Source organism: Ascaphus truei, chromosome 1 (assembly GCF_040206685.1).
Source record: "Ascaphus truei isolate aAscTru1 chromosome 1, aAscTru1.hap1, whole genome shotgun sequence".
Lineage (NCBI taxonomy): Eukaryota > Metazoa > Chordata > Amphibia > Anura > Ascaphidae > Ascaphus > Ascaphus truei.
The window spans coordinates 359192340-359210536 of NC_134483.1; the positions used below are offsets into that span (position 1 = coordinate 359192340).

The window sequence follows — 18197 nt, forward strand, 5'->3', positions numbered from 1 at the left end:
AGAGAGGATTGTCTACCCTAGCAATTGTGCAGGGCTCTGCCAATCTGTTTTCCCTCCCATAGGGGAGTGGATTAGAGACTATACCCGTTACTCCACCAGGGAGTAAGGGAAGAGCAAGGACTGCTTCAGGGCCCCTTGGCCTGGAGTGGAGGTTGAGGGTAAAACCTGTGGGTGAAGCCCCACAAAGTGAAGTATCCTGTGTATGCTGTTCGATCTGCCAGTGTACTAAATAAAGTGATTCTGTTCAAATATATCTTCCTGCCTGAGACTACAATCTATCAGGGGAGGGAAAATAAGTTCTCCTGCAGGGATTGTCCCCACATCCCTGGGGCCTGCAAGAGATGGAGGCGCTATCGCCGTGAGAAAGAATCAGTTACTACCCCAGAAGCCTGTCCTGTTATCCTCCACAACACCACAGGAGACTCAGATCTTTTTTAAACCAGCAGGTATGCACCACACCACACCGTATAATGGTGAAATCTCCCAGATAGAGGGGAAGGGGGGGTGAGGGGGTTGAAACACTGATTATATATACATATACTGTATACATACATACATATATATATATATATATATATATATATATATATATATATATATATATACATATATATATATACATATACATATACATATACATATACATATACATATACATATACATATACATATACATATACATATATTTTTATATATACATATATATATATTTTTATATATATATATATATATATATATTTTTATATATATTTTTATATATATATATTTTTATATATATATATATATATATATATATATATATATATATATATATATATTTTTTTTTATATATATATATATTTTTTTTTATATATATATATATTTTTTTATATATATATATATTTTTTTATATATATATATATATTTTTTTATATATATATATATATTTTTTTATATATATATATATATATTTTTTTATATATATATATATATTTTTTTATATATATATATATATTTTTTTATATATATATATATATTTTTATATATATATATATTTTTATATATATATTTTTATATATATATTTTTATATATATATATTTATTACACACACACACACGTGCAGTGTTAAAGAAACCCACACCAGTTTTTATAAATGTTAAGATTAGGAAACTCAAATACATAACTTTCTTTTAGTGAAAACATGTTTTCTATGTGATATTTTTAAAGAAAATTCATTGAAGTGCTTAACTAGGATATTAATAGTGTTCTCTTTCTACATGGGAAAATATATTCATTCAAAAATTGTTATACATTGTAAGAGTCTTGTGCAGAGGTACAACCATGGAGACAGATTTGGCTAACTCACTTTCCAGGGCCCTCTCTGCAGGACTGGGATGATAAGCCTCTTTCCAACCTATGACCCCAAAGTCCAAAGAGGCACCTAAAATCAGGGGGCCCTTTATGTCAGTCTCTATGTCTGGGTTGGTGTCCATTTGGGGCCACCCTCTGGTGGGTTCCAGGGTCCGCTGTGCCCTGGAAAGAAGTCTGGCTCCTGGTGTCTTGCAGGCAGAACAATCCTTCTGTGCTCAAGACCATGTTTCTGTAAGTGTCTCTTGCTGGCAACAAAGTCAAGCTTTGCTCAATAGATCTCCCCTGCAGTTCAAGCAGGAGGCTTTTCTACCTATGTGATGAGCCAGGTGGAGACTGGATAATTGTCTCTAGCTGCAATTAACCAGCTCCCCACTGGATTCTCAGACCAATACAGGCTTTCTATTGAAGCCCTTTTAGACAAGGGTTAAGGCCCTGTTACATGCATAAAAAAAAAATAACATAAGCAATTATAAATAAAAAGGGAAAAGTCTCAATCTGGAAAAACATTTGTGAGGAAGAGTCCAAGGCCACACCAAAAAAAAAGCTTTCAAACAATGAAACATCCACTTTCCTTATTAAACTTTTCTATTAGCATTTTCAAAGTAAGCAGTGTTGCTTTAACAGTTATAGACACAATTTACTATAATGTTAGCCTCTTATGCAGCTGGAATAATTCTAAAATGCAGAACTTTACATTACACACCAAAACACTGCCAAAAGCCCAGAAAAAAATCAAGGTCTACCCAGTACTTTGGAACATCTCCAGCGACACTCCATAGTAGATCTGATTGCATGCTGTGAATCTGTGAATTGCCAACTCAGACACCCATCCTCTCACACAGATGCTACATTTCTCTTTGGACATACAGATGTAGCGAGATTAACTGTCTCCAGAGCCGCCGTGGAAACTGCTTAAAGCCGCAGCTCCGGAGATTGTACTGCCGTGGTCGTGCTGCAGTGGTCAATGCTTCCAGATCAGCGATAAATCCTCCAGTGATAACCCTGTTTGCTACATCCGTATTTGTGACTTTACTTTTCACATCTCAGATTAAGATAGACATGTGTTTTTCAATAAATCAGCTCAAAACCTCAGTCCCAACATTGCTTATAAAGTACACTTGATGACAATACTATATTCGAAATGGAGACCAGGGGTTTTCTACAAACCCAATCAGAAATGTCAGTACCTTCTGCCCGTTTGATCAATATAGTGGGTGTTTATATTTTGAGTGTTATAGATCTGAATTTTACTGACAAAATATATGCATGCTGGATTAAAGATGCATTATCAGATTTTGCAAACAGTCCAATAGAGCCTTTCAGAGATAGTATTATCTGTCAGCAAAGCTTTTTAATGAATATATTTAATCATTTAAAGAGACAGCCTCACTGGGTATTAAAAGAGGGGATCTCTTTTCTTTTGCAAGGGGTGCTCAAACTGCTCATCTCCCAGTGACATCACATAGACGGCAGTAGCTAATGGAAGCTAAATCTGCATAACAAAATGGTTCTCATTGCCTACTTAACCTCTTAAGTGCCACATTACTTAAAGCTACCACGTCTTGGGTTCAGGCCTCAAGGGGCCCCATGACGTATTAGAGCTTTACACGTGTTTCCTAAAGGAGTTTGCATTCTGCGTTCCTGTAGAGCATTGCATGTGATCTGACCAGAAGAGGAGGACCTGTCACCAGTGGTGTTGCGATCATGGGATTGTTGCATCTGGCACTCACATGGTTATTAAAGAAAACTCCTCAATGACCAAAATACCTAAGATACATAAAGAGAAGTCACAGGGCCCTTTGTACTAAGATCATGTTTACATTTTTTTTTTGTATTTCAAAATGTTAATGCCGAAAAGTAGTGCAAATCTTCAAAAAAGGCTTCATACTGTACTGTATATACAGATGCAGCGGCCATTATTCGAATAAATCACGGCGCCGTTTTCGTGTGCACTGCTGTACTCCACGCGGCATTAATACCGGCAATCGCCCCAGGCACACGTGTTTATCGCGGTTGCTTTGTTTGAATTTCATGGATTGTGTGCAATTAAATGCAATGAAATGAATGAATTGTAATGTGTACAGTACTGTGCTACTGTGTCAATTTCAGGTGTTTAAAAAACTTGCGTCTTAAGGCGGTAAGGTTGGAAAAAAATCCCTCGCCATGACATGGTATTCTGAGGTATAAACCGCGTGAAGTGTTTCAATAACGGCCGCTGCTTCTGTACGGTATGAAGCGTCATTTTTTCTTTTAAATGAATGTTGATGCATTGCATCATTTTTAATACCATATTGTCATCAAATATCCGTACTTTGTTAAATACATTAATGAATGGTTAAAGCAACTAAATTCTGCGCTCTCTATTAAAAGACTTTAGGATTTATGTCAACTTTAATTTAGAGGATGATTTTAATGCACCTTCTTTTTGTGGTACATAGAAACAATCTTTTGTTTTACTCCATACCATTAAAATCTTCACGCCTACCACAAACCGTTGAGAAATTTCAGGTAGTAAATAGGCACACAAGCACACACAAGCACAATTTAAACTGGGATTTCCGAGGACCAATTCTGCTCCATAAAATCCATTTGTGACCCTTAGGCCTCGCCCCGCAGAAGGGCACTAAGCTTTAGCACTCTCCATATCCCATGCATATGAATGAGGGTAAAAGCATGCTAAAGCTTAACACCCTTTTGTGGTGATGTGAGTCTGAGAACGCTGAGCATCACTGCGAAATGCCCAAAGAACTAGATTGGTCATCACTCGAGTCTAGGCGCAAAGTTCACCTTTCCTGTCTTGCCTTCAAATACGTTCTGGGCAAGCTACCCATCTATCTGAACAAGCTCCTCACCCCTACCACATGCAGCACTGTTCATGGTCCCAAGGCTCAACAAAGTATCCGGCCGTTCCTTCTTCTCTTACCGTGCACTCCAAAACTGGAACAACCTACCGGAGACTCTCACATTAACCACCAGTTTAAGTTCTTTCAAAACTAAGGCTGTCTCACATTTTAATCTGGTCTATAAGTGTTTCATAAGCATATAATATATATTTTCTTTAACTGTGCATGCAATGTAGGGTGACCAGATGTCCCGTTCTTTTCGGTCCTGTCCTGGTTGCCGGTCCATCCCGGAAATGTCCCGGATTTTCTCCTGGCCCCGTTTTTGTAGTTGTGTCTGCGACTCTGCTGCGGTGTGCGGGGGCTGCGGTGTGCGGGGGCTGCGGTGCGCGGGGGCTGCGTCGCGCGGGGGCTGCGTAGAGGATTGGTAAATATTTAAAGAAATTCCAGGGCTGAACATGCAGGGCTGCAGGGGATTGGTGGAGGATGCCGGGGGGTGTGGCTTTAGAATGCCGGGCATCAGGGAATTGGATGAAGGTAGGAGGATGCCGGGGGGCAGGGCTTTGGTTCTCCTAACTGGAGATATTTTTTTTTTAGATCTTTTTATTATATATTTATTTGTCTTGCCTTTGGCTGTATCCTCCCCTCCAAATTCCATCAACATGGCTGCGCGACGTCACATAATGCCCATTGCCATAACAACGAGATGCTCCGTGACGTCACGCGGCATCAAGTTGACATGACAACGGGATGCATTATGGTGACGAGGCATCACGTGATTCCACATTGTCATGGCACCATGTCACCGCCTGACGTTAGTGTCTCGTTGTCATGGCAACGGGGGGCGTGACGTGATGTACATTGTTTTATAAATAATATTTTTAAGTGTCCCAGTTTTTCATTTTGAAAATCTGGTCACCCTAATGCAGTGTATTGTATATAATGTATACCCTGTTCATTTATGTAACTGTACTTGTAACCATGTATTATTTGTCTTAACTCTGTGCCCAGGACATACTTGAAAACGAGAGGTAACTCTCAATGTATTACTTCCTGGTAAAATATTTGATAAATAAATAAAATAAATAAACATAGTCATTAGTTGTACAAGGGGACTGAAGGCAGGGTATGATTATCACCTGGTTTCAGATGAAGTTAAGTGAATATGTACTTGCACAAATCCTTCATTCGATGTCATACTTACACATTCAATATATATCATTATATTCACCGCCCTTATAGGAAACAGAAAATCTCAGCATTTATTTGTAGAGAATTCCTTTAGCAGTGTAAGGCCCTGGAAACAGTGGCAAACACACCTAACAGAAAACAAAAAAATACATTCCTGAATTCAGCATGGCATAACATCTTTATAAAATATAATAATTTATTAATGCATATATTTTGTTAAACTGGGATTAGCTAGACTCTTATTTCAGTTTACGCTAATTTCCAAAGTTACAGTATACAACTTTGTAAGGCTACGTCCCCAGTGACTGCGTGCACGCACGTGTCCGAGCTGCGTGTGCACCAGTTTGAGCTGCGACTGTGGTCGCACGGCCAGTGAAGAGCAAGAGATCTGACCGGGGAGGGTGGGTATCTTGTTCGCGCCACACACAACGTAGCATGCGCAACCACGAGCAGTGGGGACGAAGCTTAAGGCCTCGTCCAGGGTGGCGCTGAGTGGGCGCGTGTGCTCACGCTGGATACGTTGACAGTGCTCGTCCAGAGCGCGCCTGCTCTGCACTCAGACGCTTGCCGAGCAAGCAAAATTGATTTTGCTGCTCGCAAGCGCGTCACGTGAGCAGTTCGCCCAATGAGGGCGAACCATCTCTGTGACATCGTGACCGCTCCCCCAGATGCACGCGCACCTAGCTGGCCAGGAATCGCCCGGCCAAGCAGGGCGCAGCGCTGGAGCGAGGCCTAAGACAGGTTTGTCGGTTTTAAGGAAACGTCATTCAAAAATCACAGTGTGTATTTTTTTTCTTTCATTGTAGGAATAAACCATGCCAAACTACAAGCTTACCTATTTTAATATCAGAGGAAGAGGAGAGCTCATTCGTTACTTATTTGCCTATATGGATACAGCCTATGAAGACATTAGGATTACATTTTCAGACTGGCCTGCAATCAAATCTTGTAAGTAGTAATACTAGTGTATTGCAACATAGAGTTAAGGGTGCATGTAACAAGAAAATGCCATATACAGTATCACAGACATAAATAGTGCCAAATTAGTTTCTGGGAAGGACAAATTATTATTGTTGTTGTTGTTGTTATGGTATTATTATTATCTCATCTCTTATTAAGGATTGTCACTTGTATCCCTTAAAAGCAAGTGATCCAAGTGACATTGTACTAGAAAAGTACTTCAGTTATTACTCTTTAAAAGAAAACAGGAATTCTTTGAAAAAAAATATATATATATATATATCTTCCTTTTTTATAGTATAATAAACCTAAAATTAAGTTGAAAGAGCTTTGATCCAGTATTTCCTATTTTTAGAAGTACCACTACTTTTCTTACGGCACATTAACCTCTGAGTTAAGGAATTTCATTAAAATCTTTTTATATATTGTACAATGAAATCTCAATGGTAAAAACTGTTGACACAAATGCAAGCATATCATCTCTGCTGGAAATGTGTGGGCGAGCGCGGTAAAGATATGAAATCAATGTGTCAGTGTTATTACTTTACTGTAATTTCCACAACTGCCGATCTTGTCTCCGATGTTGTGTAATATCCTTTATCAGGCATTCTTGCAGGGTAGGGTAGGCATTGCTATTAATTATTAGCATGCATGAGAGGGGAGCAGGGCTCTCACCGCACAAAATCAATGTGACAGACCTTCAAAGGGTGAAGGTTGCAAAGTTTTCATTTCTGTAAGCAAGAGTTTTGTAGAGCTGGGCATCAATAGCAATACTTAGCATAATGATATTTTGTAGTGACTGGCTTATTTTCATTTTAAATTGTTGCTATACACCCAGCAAAAAAACCCACATATTTTTTCAATTCATCATGAAATACAAAGCTTGACTCTAAATGCTCGTTCAGGGTGGGTAGAGGCGAGCTGGTGCTCCAGCGTTGCACCCTGCTCGGCCGTGCTTTTCCTGGCTGGCCAGGTGCGCATGCGTCTGGGTGCGCGGCCTCTACGTCACGGAGCTGGTTCGCCCTCATTGGGGCGAACCGCTCACGTGACGCGCTTGCGAGCGGCAAATTAAAATTTGCTCGCTCGGCAAGCGGCTGAGCGCCGAGCAGGCGCACCCGCCCGCTCACGCAGGACACGTGCACTGTCGCAACGTGTCTACCGTGAGCGAGCGCGCCCATTCAGCGCCACCCTGGACGAGCCCTAAGTTGACAGCTGCTTGTGGACGGAGCTCTGGAGGAATAGGGGACAGACACAGGAGATCTCATGTCTCCAGTCAGCATTCTGCCTCTGTATAGCTTTGTGTGCACACAGCTGTTAGGCATCGGGCTTTATCCCAACATTCACTGTTGCCAACAGCTAGATCATGGGTTCCCAACTCCAGTTCACAAGACCTCCCAACAGGTCAGGTTTCCAGGATATCCCTGCTTCAACACAGGTGGCTCAATCAGTCGAAGACTGAAGCAGGGATATCCTTAAAACCTGACCTGTTGGGGGGTCTTGAGGGCTAGAATTGAGAACCCCTGAGCTAGATGATTACCATTATTTAAGACCATCTCTGTTTAGACCCTATTTTAATTAGGAGCCACTCTACACGTGGTACTACAGTTAGGTAGATATATAGAAGTACTGCTTTTCTAGCCCTACAAATCCCATCCCATCCCCTCACCCACTGCGCCTTTGGTTTTAGATTAATTCTTGCTGCAGTTTTAAATGATTTATTAAAAGGTACATTTTCTTAGGGCTTTAATTATTTCTCTACTTATATATTTATGTACTGTACATACACTAGTCCCTACATTTACAGTTACATTCTGCTCTGAGTGCACATCACCTGGTATCTTTGGGTTTGTTTTGTTGCTTCATATATTGTATATTACCTAACTACTTATATGCACCTCCCCCACTTGTGGATTTGTGTAGTCTATTACCTCATTTCTTTCTTGGGAAGGTTAAGTCCTAGGCAGACTTTAGCGGAACATATAATATCCAATACTTGCGCACTCACCAATTAGTATAGTGCAATATTTTGGGTGCCAGACTCATCTCCATTGTTAAATCGGAATTCAATTATGCAGAAAAAAGAAATTGAGTAGCACTTGAGGCTGAGATAATCAGAATGGATTGTTTAACCAACATTTTGGTCCTTAAAACTGTAGAAGAAGAGGTAGATAAATATTGAATATAGAATATTGGCATATGAGAGACCTATGATTGCCAATCTGATGCATGTGATTAGAAGTCTTGGAGACGTTGATTCTATTCTGGCATTCTAGCCCTTTTATTTCATTGACAAAAGATAAATAAATAGCCTGGCCTGTTGATATGTGTCCCCGTAGAAAAAACATAAAGCTCTTCGGGGCAAGGACTCCCTTCCCTATTGTTACTTTCATGCCTGAAGCGCTTATTCCCACTGTTATAATATTATGCCGCGTGTATTACTGCTGTGAAGCGCTATGTACCTGGATGGTGCTACAGTATATAAATAAAGATATAAATACATATGTACATAAAAGTGGGAAACAGGAGTCTTATGGAGTTCTCTCTATCATAAAATGAATAGAATATTTGACCAATGCCATAATAATATTAGAATGTGTAAGCATATCACTGATAAACATTAAGATATCCAGAAGTTAAATGAATACAATAAGTACTTTCACTATATATGGCAATGGTGATTTTAAGAGGTTACTAACTAGATGACAAACCAACACCTGAGTGACAATAATAGGGTTACAGAAAAAGTACATAAGGGACATGTAAGAGGACATGTGCAGAGGTACGCAATGGAGACTGTTTTAAGGTGAAATTAAAATAAGACTTTATTGCGCCTGTTGCTTTAAACACAGAAAACATGTGACAATCCACAAACAAAATCTGCTCCACGTTGGAGTATATTTACACTTGTATTCCAGCGATTCACCAGCCCAAATCATAGAGACATTTATATATATATATACAGTGTTCGACAAATCACCCAAAAATCTACTCGCCCAACCAAAAAATCTACTCGCCACCTAGTCCCGCCCCCAACACCGCCTTAAAATAAAAATATATAAATAAAATACATTTAATAAATTCCTAGTCAGAACAACATTCGTTTTTGACAAATGTATTTATTACATTATACTACAATTAGTCCTTGTTACGTGTGTGTGTGTGTAAGTGTGTAAATGTCGGATCTAGAAATAAAAGCCACAGGTGAATGACTAGTTTCCTGAACCCCTTAACCAGTGTCTGGATGTCCCCGCTTCACAATATCTAAAGCAGCAATCCCGCCTGGGATCTTACCTGATCCGCAATCCCTCAATGTCCAGGTACCTCATTCCCGCAATGTTATAAGTTGGAGGGGATGTGTTCCCTACCTGTCTTCTGGGTTAGGGGGGGTTCCGATGTCTTCTGTGTGAAGCTTGAGTCAGATCTGGAAGAAAGCAGTATAAGTTATTTTGGTGTAGTATAGGACAGTTAAGATATATAGGGTAAATAAGATATCCAGATACAGGGAGAGGAAGAGAGGGAGGGAGAGGAAGAGAGAGGAAGAGAGAGGAAGAGAGAGGAAGAGAGAGGAAGAGAGAGGAAGAGAGAGGAAGAGAGAGGGAGAGAGAGGGAGAGAGAGGGAGAGAGAGGGAGAGAGAGGGAGAGAGGGGAGGAGAGAGAGGGGGGGGAGAGAGAGGGGGAGGAGAGAGAGAGACAGACGAGGGAGAGAGAGAGAGGGGGAGGAGAGAGAGAGACAGACGAGGGAGAGAGAGAGACAGACGAGGGAGAGAGAGAGAGAGAGAGAGAGAGAGACGAGAGAGAGAGAGAGAGACAGACGAGGGAGAGAGAGAGAGAGAGAGAGAGAGAGACAGACGAGGGAGAGAGAGAGAGAGAGACAGACGAGGGAGAGAGAGAGAGAGAGAGACAGACGAGGGAGAGAGAGAGAGAGACAGACGAGGGAGAGAGAGAGAGAGAGAGACAGACGAGGGAGAGAGAGAGAGAGACAGGAGAGAGAAGGAGACAGAGAGGGGAGAGAAAGAAACAGGGGAGAAAGAGACCAGAGAGAGGGGAGACGGGGGAGACCAGAGAGAGGGGGGAGACCAGAGAGAGGGGAGACGGGGGGAGACCAGAGAGAGGGGAGGCAGGGGTGACTGACTGACCGATACAGGGGTGACTGACTGACCGGGGCAGGGGTGACTGACTGACCGGGGCAGGGGTGACTGACTGACCGGGGCAGGTGACTGATTGGGGGGGGGGTACCATACTCCCATACACACATACACATTCTCCCATATATACACACACACACACACCCATATATACACACACACACACCCACTCCCATATATACACACACACACACTCCCATATATACATACACCCACATATATACACACACACACTCCCACATATATACACACACACACTCCCACATATATACACACACACACTCCCACATATATATACACACACACACACACACTACCAAATTTATACACACACACACACACACTCCCACACACATATACACATATACACACACTCTCTCCCCCCTACACACGCACACACACACTCTCCCCCTACACACACACTCTCTCTCTACCCCCCTACACACACTCTCTCTCCCCCCCTACACACACTCTGTCTCCCCCCCCCCCTTACTCACCATGGATCGCTGTGGTCTCCGGTCTCTGTGACAGCCGAGGAAGCGGAAGGGCGGGTGTCGCCCTCTGCCTTGGCAGCTGTCACTGCGGGTCACCGGGTGGCAGTGAGGGATCCAGACACAGGGGAGAGAGGAGTGGGGGGGCTAGTGATGCGGCTGGTCACCCGAGGCCGGGAACATGGAGTTGGAGGTGAGATCGGGAGTGAGTGGGGAGATTTGGGGTGTCGGGGGTGTCACGGGTGTCGGGGGAGAGATTGGGGTGTCGGGGGGGGGGTCACGGGTGGCGGGGGGAGATTGGGGTGTCAGGGGGGGGTCACGGAGGCCGGGAGAGATTGGGGTGAGGGGGGGTCACGGAGGCCGGGAGAGATTTGGGTGAGGGGGGGTCACGGAGGCCGGGAGAGATTGGGGTGAGGGGGGGTCACGGAGGCCGGGAGAGATTGGGGTGAGGGGGGGGTCATGGAGGCCGGGAGAGATTGGGGTGAGGGGGGTCACTGAGACCGGGAGAGATTGGGGTGGGGGGGGTGGATGGCCCGATGGGAGGGGGGGGCGACAGATGGCCCTGCAGGGGCCTGAGGCAGACAGGCGTGGAAGGAGCTGGCTGCCGGAAGGGGGAGGAGTGGAAGCGCTGAGGAGGGAAAGTTGCTCAGAGAGCCGGAGGCGGGGTAATCTCCCCCAACAACATGAACCCGCCTCCGTCTTTTTTTTTTTTTTCTCCAGCGCGAGCGCGGGAAAAACAGCAGCGCGAGCGCGGGAAATTTAAAAAACACACGTGTGCTGCTTTGGCCAATATTTACTCGCCCGGGGATTAAATCCACACGCCCCGGGCGTGTAAATGTATATAATTGTCGAACACTGTATATATATATATATATATATATATATATATATTAGAGAAAAAGAGAAAAGAAGCGCCCGATCCTTGTGTAAAATCAGATGAACAAAGTTTTAATATCTCAAGGACAAGACAAATGCACACTTACAATTTGTCTGATAAAATAAAGCATGTTATGGGACCTGCCCATGCACCAACTGAGGACTCCTCAGTCTCTTCTTTGTGTGTGAGTGTCAGTATTGGCTCCAAAAAGGATGTTGCTGTCAGCTGCTGTCTCCAGGGGAGTAATCCTTGGTGTTTGTGAGCACTCAATCTCCACATGCAGCCGCCATTTAGCCTTTCTTCTCACACTTGAAACCGGAAAAAAATCTTCAGGCAAGTCCTTGCCTTCTCACGCTGGTGCTGGGAGCTGCCCTGTCACTGTAGGCTCACTGCCAGATATCCCTACGCGTTTCTTCCGACTCTGCGGATTTCATCAGGGGATCTCCTGACAAATTGTAAGTGTGCATTTGTCTTGTCCTTGAGATATTAAAACTTTGTTCATCTGATTTTACACAAGGATCGGGCGCTTCTTTTCTCTTTTTCTCTAATAGGTACTGTGGGAGTTCGGTGAGCCCAAGAAGAAGCAGCCTGGACCTTTTGCAAATCAACTTATCATGGACACATGTGGACTTAAGTATTTTTAATATTCACTGCATTTATGGGTTCATAATCGTGTATTGAATTTTTCATTGCTTATCACAAGAACCCATTTTTTTTTTATATTTGCATTTTTTAGTTAAGTCCCAGTGACACTCAGTGTCATTTTTACCCACATTAATTGGCAATATCTTTTTTATTGCTTTTTTTTATTTTTATTTTTATATGTTATGCACACTTCCTTTTTTGTTTTTGTGTTTTTATCTAATAGTCACTTTTAGTTTTTCCTGCCAGAATACATTTAGTTATTTTCACACCACTGTTTATTGGGCATATTTGCCTGGTGCAAATTCTTACCACATCTATCAGGGCTGCAGCAATTTAGGTGTACTGTGTGAAGGGCGCTGTCTATATTTTCTGTCACATATATATGTGTGTGTGTGTGTGTGTGTGTGTGTGTGTGTGTGTGTGTGTGTGTGTGTGTGTGTGTGTGTGTGTGTGTGTGTGTGTGTGTGTGTGTGTATATATATATATATATAGCAACTGTAAATATTACTGTATGTTCATTTGCATGTCTTAGACAGGTCTGCAACCCTGTCTTTCCCCATTGTCACCCAGCATACAGCGCTTCCACTGCAGCAAGGGATTCTGGGAAATGACATGCAAATGAGCACTCAGTGCCACCTTTTGTCTCAAGCTCGTATTACACAAGCCAATCCTCAAGCCAATGCTATATATATATATATACACACACACACACACAGAGGGAGATATATATACAGTATATACACACACATGATGAACCAATATACAAATAAATGTAGAAGGGTTATCAAAACCATACTGTACTACAAATAACACTTCTCCATACAGACACACTACATTACAATGAATTTCCTTTGGCTGTAGTACCCTGTGACAGGCTTTCAATGACGTCACATCCTTTCTCCCCCCAAGCCTCTGTCACATGGTATACTAGAGCCAATCAGAGTAGGGATGGAGTTCCCACGCTCTGATTGGCTACCATACCATGTGAGGGCGGCCATGTTTCTTTTCATGACGTCATCTTAAAGGCAATTGAAGCAAAGCCATTGTGATTGGCTGTGCTTTCATTGCCTTTAAGTGACGTCATCATTTTTATTTTTATCGGCCAAAACACATGGTTTTCACGGCCCAATCAGGGGCCGTGGGAACCATATGACGAAAATGTGACGTCATAGGCCTTTAAAAGCCTATGTCGTCTCATTTTGAAGCCAGACGCCGAGGAGGAAGGACCTCCGGAGAAGAAAGAAGACCAGGGCGTGGCCGAAGATGGAAAGAAGACCCCGCCCCACGCGGAAGAAGATAGAAGAAAGAAGAATACAGATGAAGATGAAGATGGATTACAATTAGAAGACCCGTGGATTCATTTGGATTTTTAGTGTAATGTTTATTTTTTTGTATGGTTTATTATTTTATGGGTTCCTGTGCCTGGTGGATTGGTTCGTGAGTAAGCTGCGCAACGGGAGTCGGTGGGGCCAAGTAATGGTAAGTGAACTAAAGAAATTTATTTTATTTAACTTGTTAATTTTTTTAAAAGCTTTTTTAACATGTGTATTTTTTTTTTGTGGTATATCATTTCTTGCAACTGTATGTATGTATGTATGTATGTATATATGTCTAGAGAGATATATACATACAGGGTAAGAAATTATGTTGTTTTAAAAGCTTTCTTTCATGTGTTTTAAATTAATTTGTCTATGCTGCTATGCTTTATTGTGTGTTTAAAGTATTTTAAAATTAGATAGATGTAATTGTTGATATTGTATTGTGTGCTTGTGTTCAGGGTTAGCCTTGGTTTTAAAGTTTGTATTCTGGTTGGTACTTATATTTTTTCACATGCTAAATTGTTCTGCTCCAGGCGTGAATTAGTTCATTGTTTCATTGTTCGGGATGGACTGTCAATTGTTTAGGGATGTAAATAATGATTGCTAATTGATTTTTGTTTACTTGATTGGTTAAAATAGTTGTCTTGTTTGGAGGTACTGTATTTGTATTTAGCTTGCAATGATATTGTTAACATTCATTTGCAGAATGTATATGGTGCATAGATTTTATGCATCATTTATACAATGTAAATGCAATGTATTGATTGGAATGTGAGGTTTTTCATTGGCATTTGATGATTTAGATTGTAAGATCAGTTAGGATTATTAAAGGAAATAATCTGTATGGAGAAGTGTTATTTGTAGTACAGTATGGTTTTGATAACCCTTCTACATTTATTTGTATATTGGTTCATCATGTGTGTATATATATATATATATATATATATATATATATATATATATATATATATATATATATATATATATATATATATATATATATATATATACATATACATATACATATACATATACATATACATATACATATACATATACATATACATATATATATATTCTGTATATATAGTTGCATGATGAAGCCACTGTACAAATTCATGAGTGAAGGGTGGGTATCGGGCCAGTGTGGCTTAACCCCTTAATTACCTTTGCGGTTATTATCCGATAAGGTGTTTAAGGGGTTAATTGATATCTGAATGTAATTGCAATGTATTGGCTTTGTTTTGGCAATGTATTTTGTGGGCAAGACAAGAATGTTGCTGGCGACGGAGACTTCTTCTTGATGAGGTCAGAAGCACTTTATTATTTATTTGAATATGCTAGTTAATGTTTTTAATAATGGGCAATTAATCTATTATCCATATCTGGATAATAGTTATTTTGCACATTATTGTACTGTAGGTGTTGGGGGGGGGGGTGTATGTATTGAATGTATAGGCCAGGTTTATTTTTTTTACATTCAGGGTTTGTTTCGTGGTTCCTCGTGAGATCTCTGGAGACCACGGTTTTCTCGAGTATCTCACGGGTATCAGGCTGGTGGTTCCACGGGTGACACATGCGGGGATGAAGCGGTGGCCTCACATCTGTGGGGGCACCGTGGACCCGTAGTGAGCACCCGTGAGTTCCCCAGACCCCCTTGGGAACCACCCGAGGCCCCGCAGACACCTGTGGGTCTGACCCGGGGCTCCCAGACATCCTTGGGCCTACCGTGGGGACCCAATTGTGGCCCACGGTGACCCAAGGAGACCACCTGGGGGCCATGGTGCTGGCGGGACCCACCAGCAGGCCTCCAGAACCTGTTTGAAAAGGGCTGCTGGTACCCTGTAGGTCTGTCAGGTGCCCCGCCAGCCCACCGGGGACTCGCGTGGGGCTGCGTTATGAACCCTGTTTGTAAAAGGATAAATCTTGTATTTATGGGGGGGCACAGGGGGTGGGTAATGTATTTAATAAATATAATGATGTTTATTGTGGGTCACTGTATTGTTTTTATTGTGGGTACTGGGGGTGGGGGGGGGGGTTCCCCAACGGTATGTGGGTAGGCCTCCCTTGTGGGTAGTGGGTGAGGGTGGTTAGGCCTCACGGGGTGAGGGGTTAGTGTGGGAGGGTATGTAGGCATCCCGAGTGGTGGGTGAGGGTGGGTTAACCCCTTAATGACTGTAGCGGTTAATAACCGCTATGGTGATAAAGGGGTTAGGGGACATTACTTTGGATGTTTTAATTTTTGTGTCTGTTTTGCAGAAGCGGAGGGGCCATGGCCAGGATGGGGGGGGGTAACGGTATGTGGGTAGTGGGTGAGGGTGGGTAGACCTCACAGTATGCACATCGGGTCCACCCCTCCCCCCCCCCCACATTTACATAAACTGCACTCACAGCAACACAGGCAGGGAGATTTAACAGACACATTAGGGGGAGGGGGCTTTATACAGAGTACACTCAAGGCAGGGAGATTTAACAGAAACATTAGGGGGAGGGGGCTTTACACAGATTACACTCAAGGCAGGGAGATTTAACAGAAACATTAGGGGGAGGGGGCCTTACACAGATTACACTCAAGGCAGGGAGGTACAGGGGATGTACTGTACTGTATGTTGTTTATTGCAATGCTTCAATGTGTGTACAGTATAATGTTTTTTTACAATTAGATAGATGTAATCCTTGGTATTGTAAGGGTTAGCCTTGGTTTTAAATTTTGTATTCTGGTTGCTACTTATATATTGATTTTTGTTTACTTGATTGGTTAAAATAGTTTACTTGTTTGGAGGTACAGTATTTGTATTTTGATTGCAATGATATTGTTCACATTCATTTGCAGAATGTATATGGTGCATAGATTTTATGCATCATAAATACAATGTAAATGCAATGTATTGATTGGAATGTGAGGTTTTTCATTGTCATTTGATGATTTAGATTTTAAGATCAGTTAGGATTATTAAAGGAAATTCATTTTAATGTAGTGTGCCTGTATGGAGAAGTGTTATTTGTAGTACAGTATGATTTTGATAACCCTTCTACATTTATTTGTATATTGGTTCATCATGTGTGTGTATATACTGTATATATATCTCCCTCTGTGTGTGTGTGTGTATATATATATATAGCATTGGCTTGAGGATTGGCTTGTGTAATACGAGCTTGAGACAAAAGGTGGCACTGAGTGCTCATTTGCATGTCATTTCCCAGAATCCCTTGCTGCAGTGGAAGCGCTGTATGCTGGGTGACAATGGGGAAAGACAGGGTTGCAGACCTGTCTAAGACATGCAAATGAACATACAGTAATATTTACAGTTGCTTTATATATATATATATATATATATATATATATATATATATATATATATATATATATATATATATTTATATACATATATATATATACATAGACATAGACATAGACAATCAGTCTTATAAGAAAAGTCTTATCTGTCTCATAGTTGCAGGGGGAAGGCTTCTCTCTTTCCTGGGTTGTTGCCTTTTCCTCAGGCTATATCAGCATTCAGGTGCAGAAGTCTTGTGAGCTCCAGACATCTGTGATCCCTCTGTCAGTCTCACCTGTGAGACTCAGGAACCTCTGCTCTGTCTGTTTCTCTGTGTCCTAGGTCAGCCCAGATGTGGACTAAGGAATCCTCTGCTTGTTCTGCTTCCTGGGTCAGCTCAACTCACGTGTGAGCTCAGGAAGAATCTCCCTTCCTGTCTCAAAGGCAGGCTTTTCTAACAAACCTCTAATCAGCCAGGTGGTGTTGGTTAATTGACTACCAGCAGTTAACCACCACACTGCTGGATTAGAGGCACATTTTTGACCAGGGACAAGTCCCCTGTTACAGGACACCTGTAGTGAAAACTCCTTAGATAAACTAATGTTAAAGTAGTATTTCATATCTGTGATGCGTTAAATAAAAAAATATATATATATATATATATATGTATATATATATGTATATATATATATGTATATATATATGTATATATGTGTGTGTGTGTGTGTACCAGGTAGGTTTAAAGAGGTGGATGCCTCTACCCCTGTCCACTCTATTCCCTCTGATGGGAATTTGAGTTGTGGCAGAGGCAGATGTGTCACCTGTAAACATCTCAATACAGAGGACAATTTTTGTTCATTAAAAAATGGTGAAACATTTAAGGTGCGAGGAAAGATTAACTACCTGAGTACATATGATATATATATATAGGTAATATATATAAAATATATAAAAGGTAATTAAGGGGTTAAGCCACACTGGCCCGATACCCACCCTTCACCCATGAATTTGTACAGTGGCTTCATCATGCAACTATATATACAGTATATATATATATATATATATATATATATATATATATATATATATATATATATAAA

The 18197-nt window shown here is 41.6% G+C and overlaps 1 protein-coding gene across 2 annotated transcripts in view; it reads left to right on the forward strand.

The window, feature by feature from the left end:
- The window catches only part of HPGDS (hematopoietic prostaglandin D synthase), a 72696-nt gene that overhangs the window by 21671 nt on the left and 32828 nt on the right, over positions 1 to 18197 (forward strand). For both annotated transcript variants that reach the window (XM_075609894.1, XM_075609901.1), the window contains one exon: positions 6189 to 6330. In XM_075609894.1, coding sequence (XP_075466009.1) covers positions 6198 to 6330 — 133 coding nt within the window. In that variant the 5' untranslated portion in view covers positions 6189 to 6197. The remainder of the gene's footprint in view (positions 1 to 6188; positions 6331 to 18197) is intronic.